We start from the raw sequence: 12,975 nt of genomic DNA on the forward strand, positions 1-12,975 counted from the left end.
TTGCTCTACAGAGAGCCAGCACAACTTGATGGCTGAATTGGCTCCTTCTGCATTGTAAGTGACTCTATTACTCTATATGCAAGGCTTCTTTTGACTTGGCAAGCACAGATAGCAAAAGGAAGAGCAATGCTTTTCGATTGTGTCAAACAGACTGCTCATGAGAACTACAGTCAACTCAGGACTGAAACAATTGACAGATTTAACTATGGTTAAAAGGATCTTTTAAAAAAAGTTTAATCTAGTTAGGTGCAACTAAAATGTTAGTATATATAAGATGATCTCCCTGGCATTACTCACAGGAGGTCTCTACTGCATTGTGTCCTTTGCACAACATCACTGGATTCTACTTTCTGCACCCAAATTCTTTTGGTTCTTCTGCTAACTCAAATTCTTCAATCCTTCTCTTATTTATATGGCCATCTCTTTACAAACATATACATTTTCAAAAAAGACACTGGTACTATATTCAATTTGAAAAGTGAAAGGAGAGAAATACAAAATATTGCTGTTAACAAAAAGCACAAAAACATTAATTGGGAAAAATGATTGCTCAAAAGGTACAAAAAGTCACTGAAATACCATATATTTTTGAAGAATTGGCAAGTGGACCAGTTGTAAGGCAAATAAATGGTTGAAATGCCCAGGTAAAGCAATGAAGATGCACAGAAGGAGAAAAGGTCCTGAGACACCATCAGGCCTTTGAAAACAAATCAGACTTTAAAAATGGGCAATATCATGTGGAGATTTTTTTTTTTAAATTACATTTTGTGCATTAGTTTTAAAATTTATTTATCCAGTTATATATTCAGCCGGTCTAAAATAAAGTCAGAAACTGGAACAACTTTAGAAAAAGCACACATTGCCACATAATTGGTTGAAATTGCTGTCTTTAAAGTGGTTACTTTGATGTGGGATACCAGCTAATCTTTAATTCCACAAAAGTATGGTTAAGCTGCTTTTTGAGCCAATGAGAGAAGTGTGACACTTGTTACTCCTTCCACAGATCCAATATATTACTTTAAAAGATTTCATGTACAATGCAATACATGCAAGAGTTTTAATGATTTAAGTAGGTATTTCAAGTTAACTTGACTGAACAACTTCGAATTAACAAGTATCAGCATAAAGCTGGGCATTTTTAACAGATTAATAGAATAATATACAGCATGGGCTCAACTTTTTCTCTCCTTAGTATAATATCTATTATAGACCTCAATTTTTGTGCACCAGTTAAAAAATAAAACTGAAAACCTTTAACTAACATTATAAAAACTAAAGAAAATCAAGTTCCCATGACTTACTTATTTGGGCTCAGATGCCCACATGGTCTTTAAAAGAATACATTTATATAGGACCTTTCACAATGTCAACATGTTTCAAAGCTCTTTGCAGCCAATTAAGTATTTTTAAATATAATCACTGCTGTAACATAGTAAACAGAGCAGCTAATTTGCACAGAGAAGTCCCACAGACAACAATGTGCTACCAGCCAGATCATGGGCTGAATTTTCCCCCCTTTGGGGGGAAGATGATGGGCAGGTGCATATGTGAACGCTTCCGATCGGTGCTCCTGATCGGAGGCATGGCACCATTTTATGTGGGCGGGCCAATTAAGGCCCGCCCAGCGTGACATCTGTGTGGGCGGGGAGAATCCCAAAATTGAGAGTGCTCTCTTTCACGCATGCACACAAAAGAGCGCACTCATCTCCCAGTCTCAGGGAGATCGGCTGTAAATATAAAAAAAAAATAAAAATAGAAAAATAAAATTTCCCTTACATGTCCCCTCATGTGACAATGTCACATGAGTTGGGACATGTCCATTAATTTTTACAAAACCTTTATTAAAAATTTTTAAAGCCTACATGAAACCTCTTCCCGCCTGTGGATGAGGTTTCATGTTTTTTCTAGTACCCGCCAGGGCCCCTGGCCTGCCCGCCAACCTTAAGGTTGGACGGACAGGTCCTTTAATTACAATTGCGCTGTGCTCCCGCCTTTCTGAAAATTTAAATTGGGCGCGGTGACGCCGGGAGTTCCTCCCGAGGTCACCATGAGTCATTTTACGCGAAGGCGGGCAGGCCTCGCCCCCCGCTCGCCAACTCGTAAAATTCTGTCCCATGTGTTTTTAAGTAAGTGTTGGTCAAGGGATAAATGTTGCCCAGAACACCGCTTTTCAAATAGAGGAATGGGATATTTTACACCCACCTAATATACATTACAAGACAAGCTAATTAGTAGACATGTGTAATACCCACTAAACACATTCTTGGTGGTATCCACTAATTCTGCATCTTTCTCAAGCTTCCATCTCCATGAAAAGTATTCTGCTTCCCTTCTTCTGTTCCCCGTTCAGTGTCCAATACAGTGCCTGCTGTGGGACACTTGTAAGTAACTTCTGCAAAACGTATCCCAGTCTCTTTCACTGATGTCACTGACCAACTCCCTTTTCATCTGGTGCAGTAGAGTGATGTTGCTTCCCTGATAGCTCATCATTTTTGTTTCTAAGCAATGAGTAAAAACTATATAAATCCTTTTCAGCTTGCTTCTTGAGCTGGAAGATCCCTTTGCTATGCAGAGAGGCAGATAATACTAAAAACATCAACCTTGAACTTAAGTGTTATTTTCAACTTTTATAGGTTCCAGATCAGGCTGAAATCAAAAAGCATCGCTGCCCTTGATGATGCTTGCAAACACTTGAGGACTTCCACATTTGTAGTTACATGCTTGCTTCCGAAAAATGAAACTTTATTTCTTTCAATGGGCTGAAGACTTTTACTTTCTGGAAGGCTAAGAAACTTATCCTGGTGTTTTATGAAGTGAACTAATAGCCCAGTTAGTTGCTTGGTAGCACGGAGATTAAGTATTGTTGAAAAAGAGACATGCCGGTGAAACTTTTCGTTTTGCACTCAACAAAAGGAAGAATGCCAAATTTCTAAAGGGATCAACAATTTATACTGCATGAGAAAAGGGTGCTGACTGGCTCTCACTGACATTTTCATCAGTTTCCACCATTTGATGGAATGACCCCTAACCTCTACTCCTTGCATATTTCCGATACATAGGTGATGTGTTTGCTATATTTGAATCTGAAGCTGTATGTAAGAATTTCCTTACATATCTTAGTGTGCCCATCCCACTTTTGAAATAGGCCAAGATTTCCTCAATGTTCTAGTTTCAAAATCCACTAATAAGTTCCCTACTAGTGTCTAGAGCAAGCCTAGCTTCACTGGTCAATATACACATTGGGATTCTTACAGATACACGCACCATAAGATTGGCAATTTCTTAACAGAGCCTGAGCCATTTGCTCACTGTTTAAGCCTGACGCCAGGACATCAAAGCTATCCTGCAGGACAATTGCTACCCCAACAGATCATGGCTCATTGTGTCTCATGTCAGCTGAAAAACTGGCCTAAGACCGCCACTTTTGGACCTCAAAAATGTCCAGTCTACCTGAAATTACCCTGGAAAGTTAAGGTATCTCAAAATTTGAGCAATAGTTGAAGCTAGCTGCTTCACATTGCTACTATGCAGTAGCAAAACATGTGGCATTTTCCACTAACAGGATGCTGCCGTCCAGCCAAAAAGGCATTCTGTTTACCATGCAAACAAGTAACGTGGTACATGAATTTCAGTGCCGCTGCAATGCCAGGTAAGTAGGCTGCACATCCCAATGACTGGCAGATCATATCAAACAGTACATCCCTTCGGATGTTGCAACAGGCAAAGTACTGACTGTACTCAACCAGCCCGTATTAGCAAAACTCAAACATTATGTTTAACATTGCGTTATTCTGCGATTGGACAGCACTTGCTGAACAACCCCGCGTGTGCCAAGAATTACATTAACAACCAATTTAAGATTATCAGTCAGGCTCACAACGTAGTTCACTTACACTTGCTAGAAGATACATACATTCATATACAGGGGCTTGTTGTCTACATGCAAAAAGTCCATGTCCAGGCATTGCATCTTTTCTGAATTATACAAAATTTTGGGGTCAATAGGCCCCTGGTGCATTCTTCATGACAATGCCTCAACCAGAGTCGACTTACCAACCAATCAGCGCCCTTTTCTCATGCAACATAAATTGTTGCTCCCTTTGAAATTTGGCTTTCTTGTATTTGTCCTGATGAGTGCGTCTTTTTTCAGCAATAATAGCACATTTGTGGAAAGTGTAATTCAGATATGTCCTTTCCTGTGACCAAACTGCTAACCAGAATAGTAATGTGGAACATTCACAATTTCATAAAGCATCAAGACTGAAGCTACTTACACATATCATGATGGAATATTACATGGTTAACCAGACCCTGAGCTAACTGAGGTGGACTGTATCAGGTAGGAGTACTGCAGATAAAATGTTATGACGATATGCAGCAAGGCCTGGACAGCATTCGGGCTTGGGCTCATAAGTGGCAAGTAACATTTACATCACACAAATGCCGAACCACAACCACTGTCAACAGGAGAGAATCCAACCATCTCCCCTTGACATTCAATGGCATCATCATCGCTGAATCCACCAAAGCCAAAATCCTGGAGATTGCCATTGAGCAGAAACTGACTGCACCAGGCATATAAATACAGTGGCTACAAGAGTAGGTCAGAGGCTGGGAATTCGACAGAGATTAACTCGTCCAGACTTCTCTGAGTCTGTCCACCATCTACAAGTCACAAGTCAGGAGTGTGAAGGAACACTCTCCACATACCTGGATGAATGCAGCTCCAACAACACTCAAGATGCTTGACACTATCCAGGACAAAGCAGCCTGCTTGATTGGCACCCCATCCGTCACCTTAAACATTCATTCCCTCTATCACCAATGCACATTGGCAGCAGTGTGTACCATCTACAAGATGCACTGCAGGAACTCACCAAGGCTCCTTCAACAGCATCTTCCAAACGAGCAATTTCTACCATTCACCTATCTATTTGCAAAGTTCTGATACTGGAACTCAAAGACAATTTTTTCAACAGTCACTAAACTGTGAAGCAGAGATTAGTATTTGAATCAAATGCATAAAGAATATTTTTGTGACTCAAATCATCATGAGCTGAATAAATGCAAAAATTGTGCACATTATAAAAAAACTATACTCCTAATTGTAATGGGAATCACTGACAGCAGTATAAACTGGGAACTGCTATCAAAGGGGAAATATTCAAATATGAGCGCAATTTTCAAAACTGGCACAGGAAGCCTTCTTGTACCCACAAGGTCAAGGTTAAGGGCAAGTTAAAATTAATTTTACAAATCTCAGATAACCTAGGCTTGATTCAACTTAAAGATCCTTTCAAGCTCTTTTATTAAGTATAAAATACTAGCAATAACACAAAGCATGCAGATCTAATAAAATAAATGTATAGCATGGAAATACCAAGATAACATTTTAAACAGGAATAGTATGCTAACAGGATTTAAGATGCTATACAGCAAAAATTAAGATACTGGGGATTTTCTTCTATATCTTTAGGTGTCTTTAAATATTAAAATCAGGGTATGATACCACCAGAAAACATGAGAAAGCATACCTTCCACATTAGTCTTACCTGCCCTGCTGGCTCGCTGCTGTGGAAACAACACTATTTAAGATGGAAGAGGAAGAGAAGAAGGGAGAGATGATGGTATTTCGGCTGGGTTGCTGACCAGTAGCTGAAATAACTGTTGCTATAGTAGCAGCTGAGGTAACTGAGGTGGTGATGGGAATGACTGAAATGGAGGAACTGTTCAAGTCATCTTTTCTTCTAGTAAATGAGGCACTGGTAACAATTGACACTTATATAAGAACGGGTAACAGTAGACAACTAAACTACAAAATTCAATTAATTATAGGCTTGCAATGTGACTTCTCTCTCCACAAAGCTTTTGCACTACAGCTATATTTTCTGGACAAGACAGTCCAGTTCACAGCATCTCCAAAGGAGCCACCCTCACACTGGCTGACAAGCCAGGAGACATTTGGGTCATGCATACAAAATAATCAGGAAAGCTAAAGAGTAAGCTTGCTAACTTTTTCCCATTCCTAAATTGTTGACAAAGTTGACACTAGTGAAACTTGTCCTCTGGAGAAAGTCAAAGTTGAGGTAATCAGTCAAGAGCTTGGATTTCTGTTATCATGAGTCAAACACTCTTCTGTTGCAACTAAAAGGCTACAAAGCACTTTGCTTTGTTTGCATATAATTAGCTTTTCAATATATTACTGTTTTACACAGAAGCAAAAATGCTGCACAGATGAACTTCTGGTCAGAGATAAAAGTTACCAATCAGGGGATTTCTTTACCTCAAAATTTGAAATAAGTCATAAATAGGATGAGAGAATCTGGAATACTACCAGGAAAGATTGCAAAATAATGCTTCCGAAGTGACATGGACTACAAAAGTCAAACTTCAGACTGATTTCACACTAGGCTGCATTATTTCTGGGTTTATAGCAAAGACTTCACTCAATAACAAAATCAATAACTCAAGAGGGTAAGTGTATCACCTCATTCAGAAGTGTGGGGTGATACACTTTGGTATGAAGAACACGGAGACACAATATAAAATAAAGGACACTATTCTAAGGGGTGTGCAGGAGCAGAGAGACCTGGGTGTATATGTGCATAAGTCATTAAAGATGACAGAGCAGGTAGAGAGAGCTGTTTCTAAAGCATACTGTCCTCTAGACTTCATTAATAGGGCCATAGAGTACAAAAGCAGGGAAGTTATGATGAGATTATATAAGACATTGGTTAGACTTCAGCTGGAGTACTGTGTACAGTTCTGGGCGCAACACTATAGGAAGAATGTGAACACATTGGAAAGAGTGCAAAAGACGTTTACGAGAATGGTTCCAGGGATGAGAAACTTCAGTTATGAGGAAAGATTGGGGAAGTTGGGGTTGTTTTCCCTGGAGAGGAGAAAGCTAAGAGGGGACTCAGAAGAAGTTTTCAAAATCATGAGGGGTCTGGACAGAGCAGATAGGGAGAAACTGTTCCCACTTGCAAACAGATCAAGAACCAGAGGGCACAGTTTTAAAGTGTTTTGCAAAAGAAGCAAATGCAAGGTGAGAAAATTTTTTTCAAATAGCAAGTAGTTAGGGTTTGGAATGCACTGCCTGGAAGTTTGATGAGGGTAGGTTCAATTGAGGCATTCAAGAGGGTATTGTTTCTATTTAAATAATCATCCAATGTGCAGGGGTACAGGGAAAAGGCAGGAGATTGGCACTAAGTTAAAATGCTGAGAGCCACTGTAGACACAATGGGTTGAATGGCCTTCTTCTACACTGTAACAATTCTGTTTATATACATAAAGCTTTCCAACTACTCAGCAATTTTATTTCATGAATACTTAATTCGTTCAGACCATAAGATGCCAGGTTCAATCCCAAAGCTATGTTAGGTTGGTTGGGATAGCAGTAATGTGAATACACTATGAAACAGCACATCAACATTCGCTATTAAATTTCAGACATGGGCATGGTAATGGATATGCTGCATTTTACAACAAGTAGTCAATATCGTCAGGAGCTTATGAGATAAAATTGCTGAGAAAGAAGAATAAAAATAAATCAGCAATTGAATAAGGCTGAGCCTCCCTAATCATTCATATGGTTAAAAATCAGCTATTCCTGACATGAGTATCTCTTTTTTCCCCACATCCCCCTGCACACAAGTTTCTTTCACAGATCCATGCCATCATGGAATCACCTGCAACTTATTTTTAGTTTCTCTGAAAGCTACACTAATCTTGGTTGAAATAACAGATTTGCAAACATAATTACAAGAAAATAGTGGCTGACTGTGTGAAGTCATGAAAACTACATTTGGTAACCACAAATTTAGAACAAATATATTCTCTATCCATCTTTATATCCGGATTGTTTTAAATTGGTTTGTGTAAAGATAGCAGCAACATCTTACACAGTTCAACTAGTTAATTTTGAATTCAGTTCTTGTGTCCTGCTTTTGCAATTTTAGATCTCTGTACTGGCACCATCGCTCATTGAAAGGACAAATGATGCAAAGTCACCACGACAACTCATCGGCTCTTCAGGAATGTCAAGGAGCGTAATAACAAAGCAATGCCATTGCTTGAAGCCAAATTCTGCAGTCTGTCACAGTATGCTTGAAAAATATGCATGAGGTAACTGCACCGCTAGAGAAACTTTTATGTTTTCTCTAAGAAATTGATATTGCCCAACATATAACTTGAAACAAAATCCCAGTTAAAATAAATCTTTTTTGATTACTAGATTATGAAATGCATCAATTTGCAGTGCAGCCCAGAAAAAAAAACAGCAGGTGGTGGTTCAATGAATTTCTGGCACTTCTATACATTTTGAAAATAATTCTTAACCAGGTAAAATGCAAAAAATTAACAAATCAAAAATATCTAAAAATATTGATACAAAATTGTTCAACCGTGCATCTTTTAGCTATAATTTTGACAAAATAAGCTGGATAAAAGTGGCATATTGAAATTATGATTTATGTAATCTGCAAGAATCCTATTCTTGCTCACCTTCGCTGATACAAAGGCATTGCATTTGTGGTTGATGCATTTACAGACATGCTGCCTTCACTTCCCACATGATTTATATCCTTGAGGTCATCCTTCCACTGTCGTCTTGTATAAGAACCACTTCGTACCAGGCTAGCTGCTGATTCCCTTTAAACACAAAAAAAAAGATTTGCCTTAAGTCACATAGTATGATGCTAAATGGGATCGATTCAGAACATATCCAGCAGTTCAAAACTGGGCATCCGCTGTGAGCCATCAGAATTGTATTTAATCTGTAACCTCATGGCCTGCCACATCGCTCACTCTACCATTACCATCAAGCATTAAGATAAACCCTGGTTCAATGAAGGCTCCAGATGGACATGCCGGGGCAGCACCCGGCATATTGCAAAAACAGTTGTTAGCTTGGTGAAGCTACAACACAGGATTACATGCATGCCAAACAGCAGAATCAGAATGCGTTAGGCAGATCTGAGCAATTCCACAACCAACAGATCAGATCAAAGCTCTGCAATCCTACCACATTCAGCTGTGAATGGTGGTTGGCAATGAAACAAACAGGAGGAGGCGACTCCACAAATATACCCAACCTCAGTGATGGGGGAGTACAGCATACAAGAGCAAAAGACAAGGCCAAAGCATTTGCAACCATCTTCAGCCAGAAGTGAGGTCCCCAGTGTCACAGATGCCAGTCTTCAGCCAAATTCAATTCATTCCCCGTGATATCAAGAAACGGTTGACGGCACTGGATACTGCAATGGCTATGGGCCCTGACAACATTCCAGCAATAGTACTGAAGACTTGTGCTCCTGAACAAGCCGTGTCCATAGTCAAGCAATTCCAAGTACAGTTACAACACTGGCATTTACCGACAAAGTGGAAACTGCCCAGGTAGCTTCTGTCCACAAAAAGACAAAACTAATCCAGTCAATCACTGCCCACCAGTTTCCTTTCAATCCAAGTGATGAAAGATGTCATCAACAGTGCTATCAAACAGCACTTGCACAGCAATAACCTGCTCACTGATGCTCAGTTTAGGTTCCACCAAGGCCACACGGTTCCTGGCCTCATTACAGCCTTGGTCCAAACGTGGCCAAAAAAACTGAGCTCAAGAGGTGACGATGGCTGCCCTTGACATCCGGACAGCATTCGACTGAGTGTGGCATCAAGGAGCCCTAACAGAACTGAAGTCAATGGGAATCGAGGAGAAAACTCTCCGCTAGTTGGAGCTAAACCCAGCACAAAGAAAGACAATGCTGGATTTCAGATTTTCCTGAATAAAATCAGGTAGCCTACCCTAGACCAAATTCAATGAATAAGAAATACACAAAATAAAGTTTGAAAAAAAAAAATTTCTGTTATCTGTTTCCAAAGAATGATGCATAAAAATGGATACTGCAATAACAGTGCTAAGTGCACGAGCAGGGGTTGGGCACTTTGGGCTGGGCCAGTTCAGGTGGGGCTGTGGGTCTTTCAGTTGACTCAGTGTGGGGACTAGGCCGACGCATCACCGAGAACTAGCCCCAAGCTGAATTGCCCCAATATTTGTCAATAAGTCTGAATTTCATTTAACTGAAGTTCTGACCAACTTGTATATCACTGAAAAAAGAGATACGTCGAAGCTTTTCCTCTTGCATTCATAAGGATACCAAATGTAAAGGTATGTCTCATAGGCAGAATCTCTTTTTGGCTTGATGGCAGCCTTTAGTGGCAAAAACTACTCGTGTTGCAATTGCAGAGCTAGCTTCACCTGTTGTTCAAATTTTTGAGATACGTTACCCTGGAAGGGTAATCGGAGTCAACCTGCCTGGTTTGAATTTAAACAAAGCTTTGCAGTTAACTGTCAGCCATCAATTAAGTGGTGCATTCTCCATGGCAATGCCACTAGCAGAGTCCACTTCCCAACCAATCAGCACTCTCTTCTCATGAAGTATAAGCTGTTGTTCCCTTTACATCTGATGTTCTTACAAATGTCCTGATGGGTGCAAGACGAAAAGCTTCAACATGTCTCTTTTCAGCGATACTCAAGTTCTGTACTACCAAAGTTGTACGTATTTAGTTATCATGACACGTAATGTGATTATAAGGTTCAGACAATACAGTCCATTACCAATTATCACCAAAAGTTGCAAATAGTTTAAAACTATACTCTTGACTTCTCAGTTGGCTAGAAGGCTAGAGTGTGGTGCAGAGTGACCCCAACGGCACATGTTCAATCCCAATACCTGCTCTGGTAGTTCATGGAGACTTGCCTCTTTGCCTTGCTTCACATTTGAAGAAGTGTGGTGTCCCCCAAGTTATCTAGCCACTTGTCTCTCTCTAATGGAGATGCCTATGATCCTTCGTGGACTTTGGCTAATTACCGTTACCGAGGCTATATACAAAGTGAGTTATCTTGGAAAAGCGACACCATCGCTTAAAATAAGCATGTTCAACTTGAAAGATTAGCTAAATATACACATACATGCACACATGGAGAAAAAAGCCAAGGGTCTTCCCTACTTTATTAACAGTATACAGTTCTTCAGTTGCTAAAAAGGGCAGAGCAGATCTGAAATGCCAGGTAAATTAGTTGAAATAGAACTAACCTATTTTCCTTTTCTTCAATATCAGATGTGCTGTGCAGTCTTCTGTTAGGGATTGTTGGTGCAACATACACAAGCCTAGTTTTATTATCTTTATCCTGCATGACAAAAACAAAAACATTTGCATTCAATTATTATTCCATGAATGGCACATTGGCCTCCTGTGGGTGAAAAACCACTTTTCACTCCCAACAGACCTGGAGGAAGCCTCAGTTTCCATTTGCAAATTAGAGCAGAAAAGGGCGAAGATTCAAACTGCCAGCTCTTTGAAGAGTCATCATACGGACTCTAAATATTAACTCTATTAATCTCTCCACAGATGCTGCCAGACCTGAGTTTTTCCAGCATTTTCTGTTTTTATTTCTGCCAGCTCTTTGTATCTTTTAAAGTGTCTTTGGATTTTTCAAGGCTTCATGATGTGGGTGGAATGCCTACATTTACAACAGGCATAAGCGAAGAGCAACCACCCTAGTACTCCCAAGCCACTTTCCTCAAGCCCATGCCAGAGGGGCACTCATTTTGAGGAAAGTCTGTACCTAAACAGAGTACCAGGGAGAGGGTAGACAGAAAGATCATAGTGCCCAACACAAATCTCTTTTCCATCGGGCAAAGGGTTTGGCACTGGTGTTCAGGTAATTTAAGACTGCAAACAAAAGATCCTGATATCTGCAGCCATCCCTGCAGTTGTAGGTCACACATGGTGGCCATGGTTGCACTTCCATCTTTAACCTTGCCTGGGCAGGCCTATGACAAAGAGACATGCTCAAAACCACTGGAAGTACAATTGGATTTAAGTCACTGTTTATGCAGTACACAACGTCTGCCTGACACCACAGAGGTACAGGAAAACTCGGCCCCAGGACCTTCTGGGACTCAAAAGTCAATTAACTTTCCTGCGATCTTTCGAACTTTTTCTCTTCAAAAGGCAAAACACAAAAGCAATTTCAAAGCTCATGTAACAATGCTCCTCCAATGTCACATCCCAATAAAACTCAAAGTAATTGACCTATCAAGTTTTCTAACAAATGTTGCAAGGCATCCAATCAAAATAATTCATGGAATTATCTGTAGTCAGGGTTATTTCTAAATCCTCAACAAATAACATGCCCATCTACTAAGACCAGGATCTGTTTTCTGAACAAGATCTTATACTGCAGAGTTGTTGGAAATAAGATCCACCTGAAAATGCAATCAACAGTACCAGGCAGATATCATATTCTATTGCAACTTCTGCCACTGTAAAAGATTTATTAACTATTCTGCACAGAATTAGAATAAGTGATAAAAAAATGTACCTTTTCCCGGTTATCAATTATGGTTGAAAGACGAGGACTTGAAGCAGACCGGATAATCCCAAATGTGTCCTTCTCTTTCAGTGCTTGGGAACTACTGATTTCACTCAGTGCATCATGGCTTCCAGTTTTCCTCAACCCCAGTCTCCAAGATGCTGGGGATTCATCTTTTCCTTCTTCATCTTTGGCAGTAGATTTAATAAAAGGGCTAATAATCTGTAACAAGATTGAAAAGTTAACTGTACAATTTCTACAAATTTTCTGTTTCACAAAACCTGCAAGCAGTTTCAATTCATGGTTAATTTTGATGAATCACATTTTTATTATTTTTTAAATTCTACCACAACATGCAAGATTTAAAAATCTAATATAAAGTATTTAAAATGAAAAAAAGAAAATGTCACAAGCAGCCAGCTTTCAGGTTTCACAAACGAAACTACTGAAATGAAGCTTGAAGTGAACTTGTGTTAACAGTGCCTTATCTAATCCTCAGAATGCCTTATAGCTCTTCACAACAAATTGATTACTTTTTAAAAAATTGTATCATTGTAGGCAAATACCAAAGCCAATTTACACACAAGGTCCCACAAGTA

The 12,975-nt window shown here is 39.6% G+C and overlaps 1 protein-coding gene across 7 annotated transcripts in view; it reads right to left on the reverse strand.

Annotated features, from left to right (window-relative positions):
- LOC121282065 (protein phosphatase 1 regulatory subunit 12A-like) overlaps positions 1 to 12,975 on the reverse strand; it is a 301,831-nt gene that overhangs the window by 120,519 nt on the left and 168,337 nt on the right. For 6 of the 7 annotated variants that reach the window (XM_041195470.1, XM_041195471.1, XM_041195475.1 and 3 more), the window contains exons 10-13: positions 12,386 to 12,598; positions 11,094 to 11,188; positions 8,506 to 8,652; positions 5,553 to 5,762 (exon numbers count right to left, since the gene is read on the reverse strand). In XM_041195470.1, coding sequence (XP_041051404.1) covers positions 5,553 to 5,762; positions 8,506 to 8,652; positions 11,094 to 11,188; positions 12,386 to 12,598 — 665 coding nt within the window. The remainder of the gene's footprint in view (positions 1 to 5,552; positions 5,763 to 8,505; positions 8,653 to 11,093; positions 11,189 to 12,385; positions 12,599 to 12,975) is intronic. The other variant, XM_041195472.1, reaches the window with a different exon arrangement.

The sequence above is a fragment of the Carcharodon carcharias genome, chromosome 9 (genome assembly GCF_017639515.1).
Source record: "Carcharodon carcharias isolate sCarCar2 chromosome 9, sCarCar2.pri, whole genome shotgun sequence".
In the NCBI taxonomy this organism is placed as follows: domain Eukaryota; kingdom Metazoa; phylum Chordata; class Chondrichthyes; order Lamniformes; family Lamnidae; genus Carcharodon; species Carcharodon carcharias.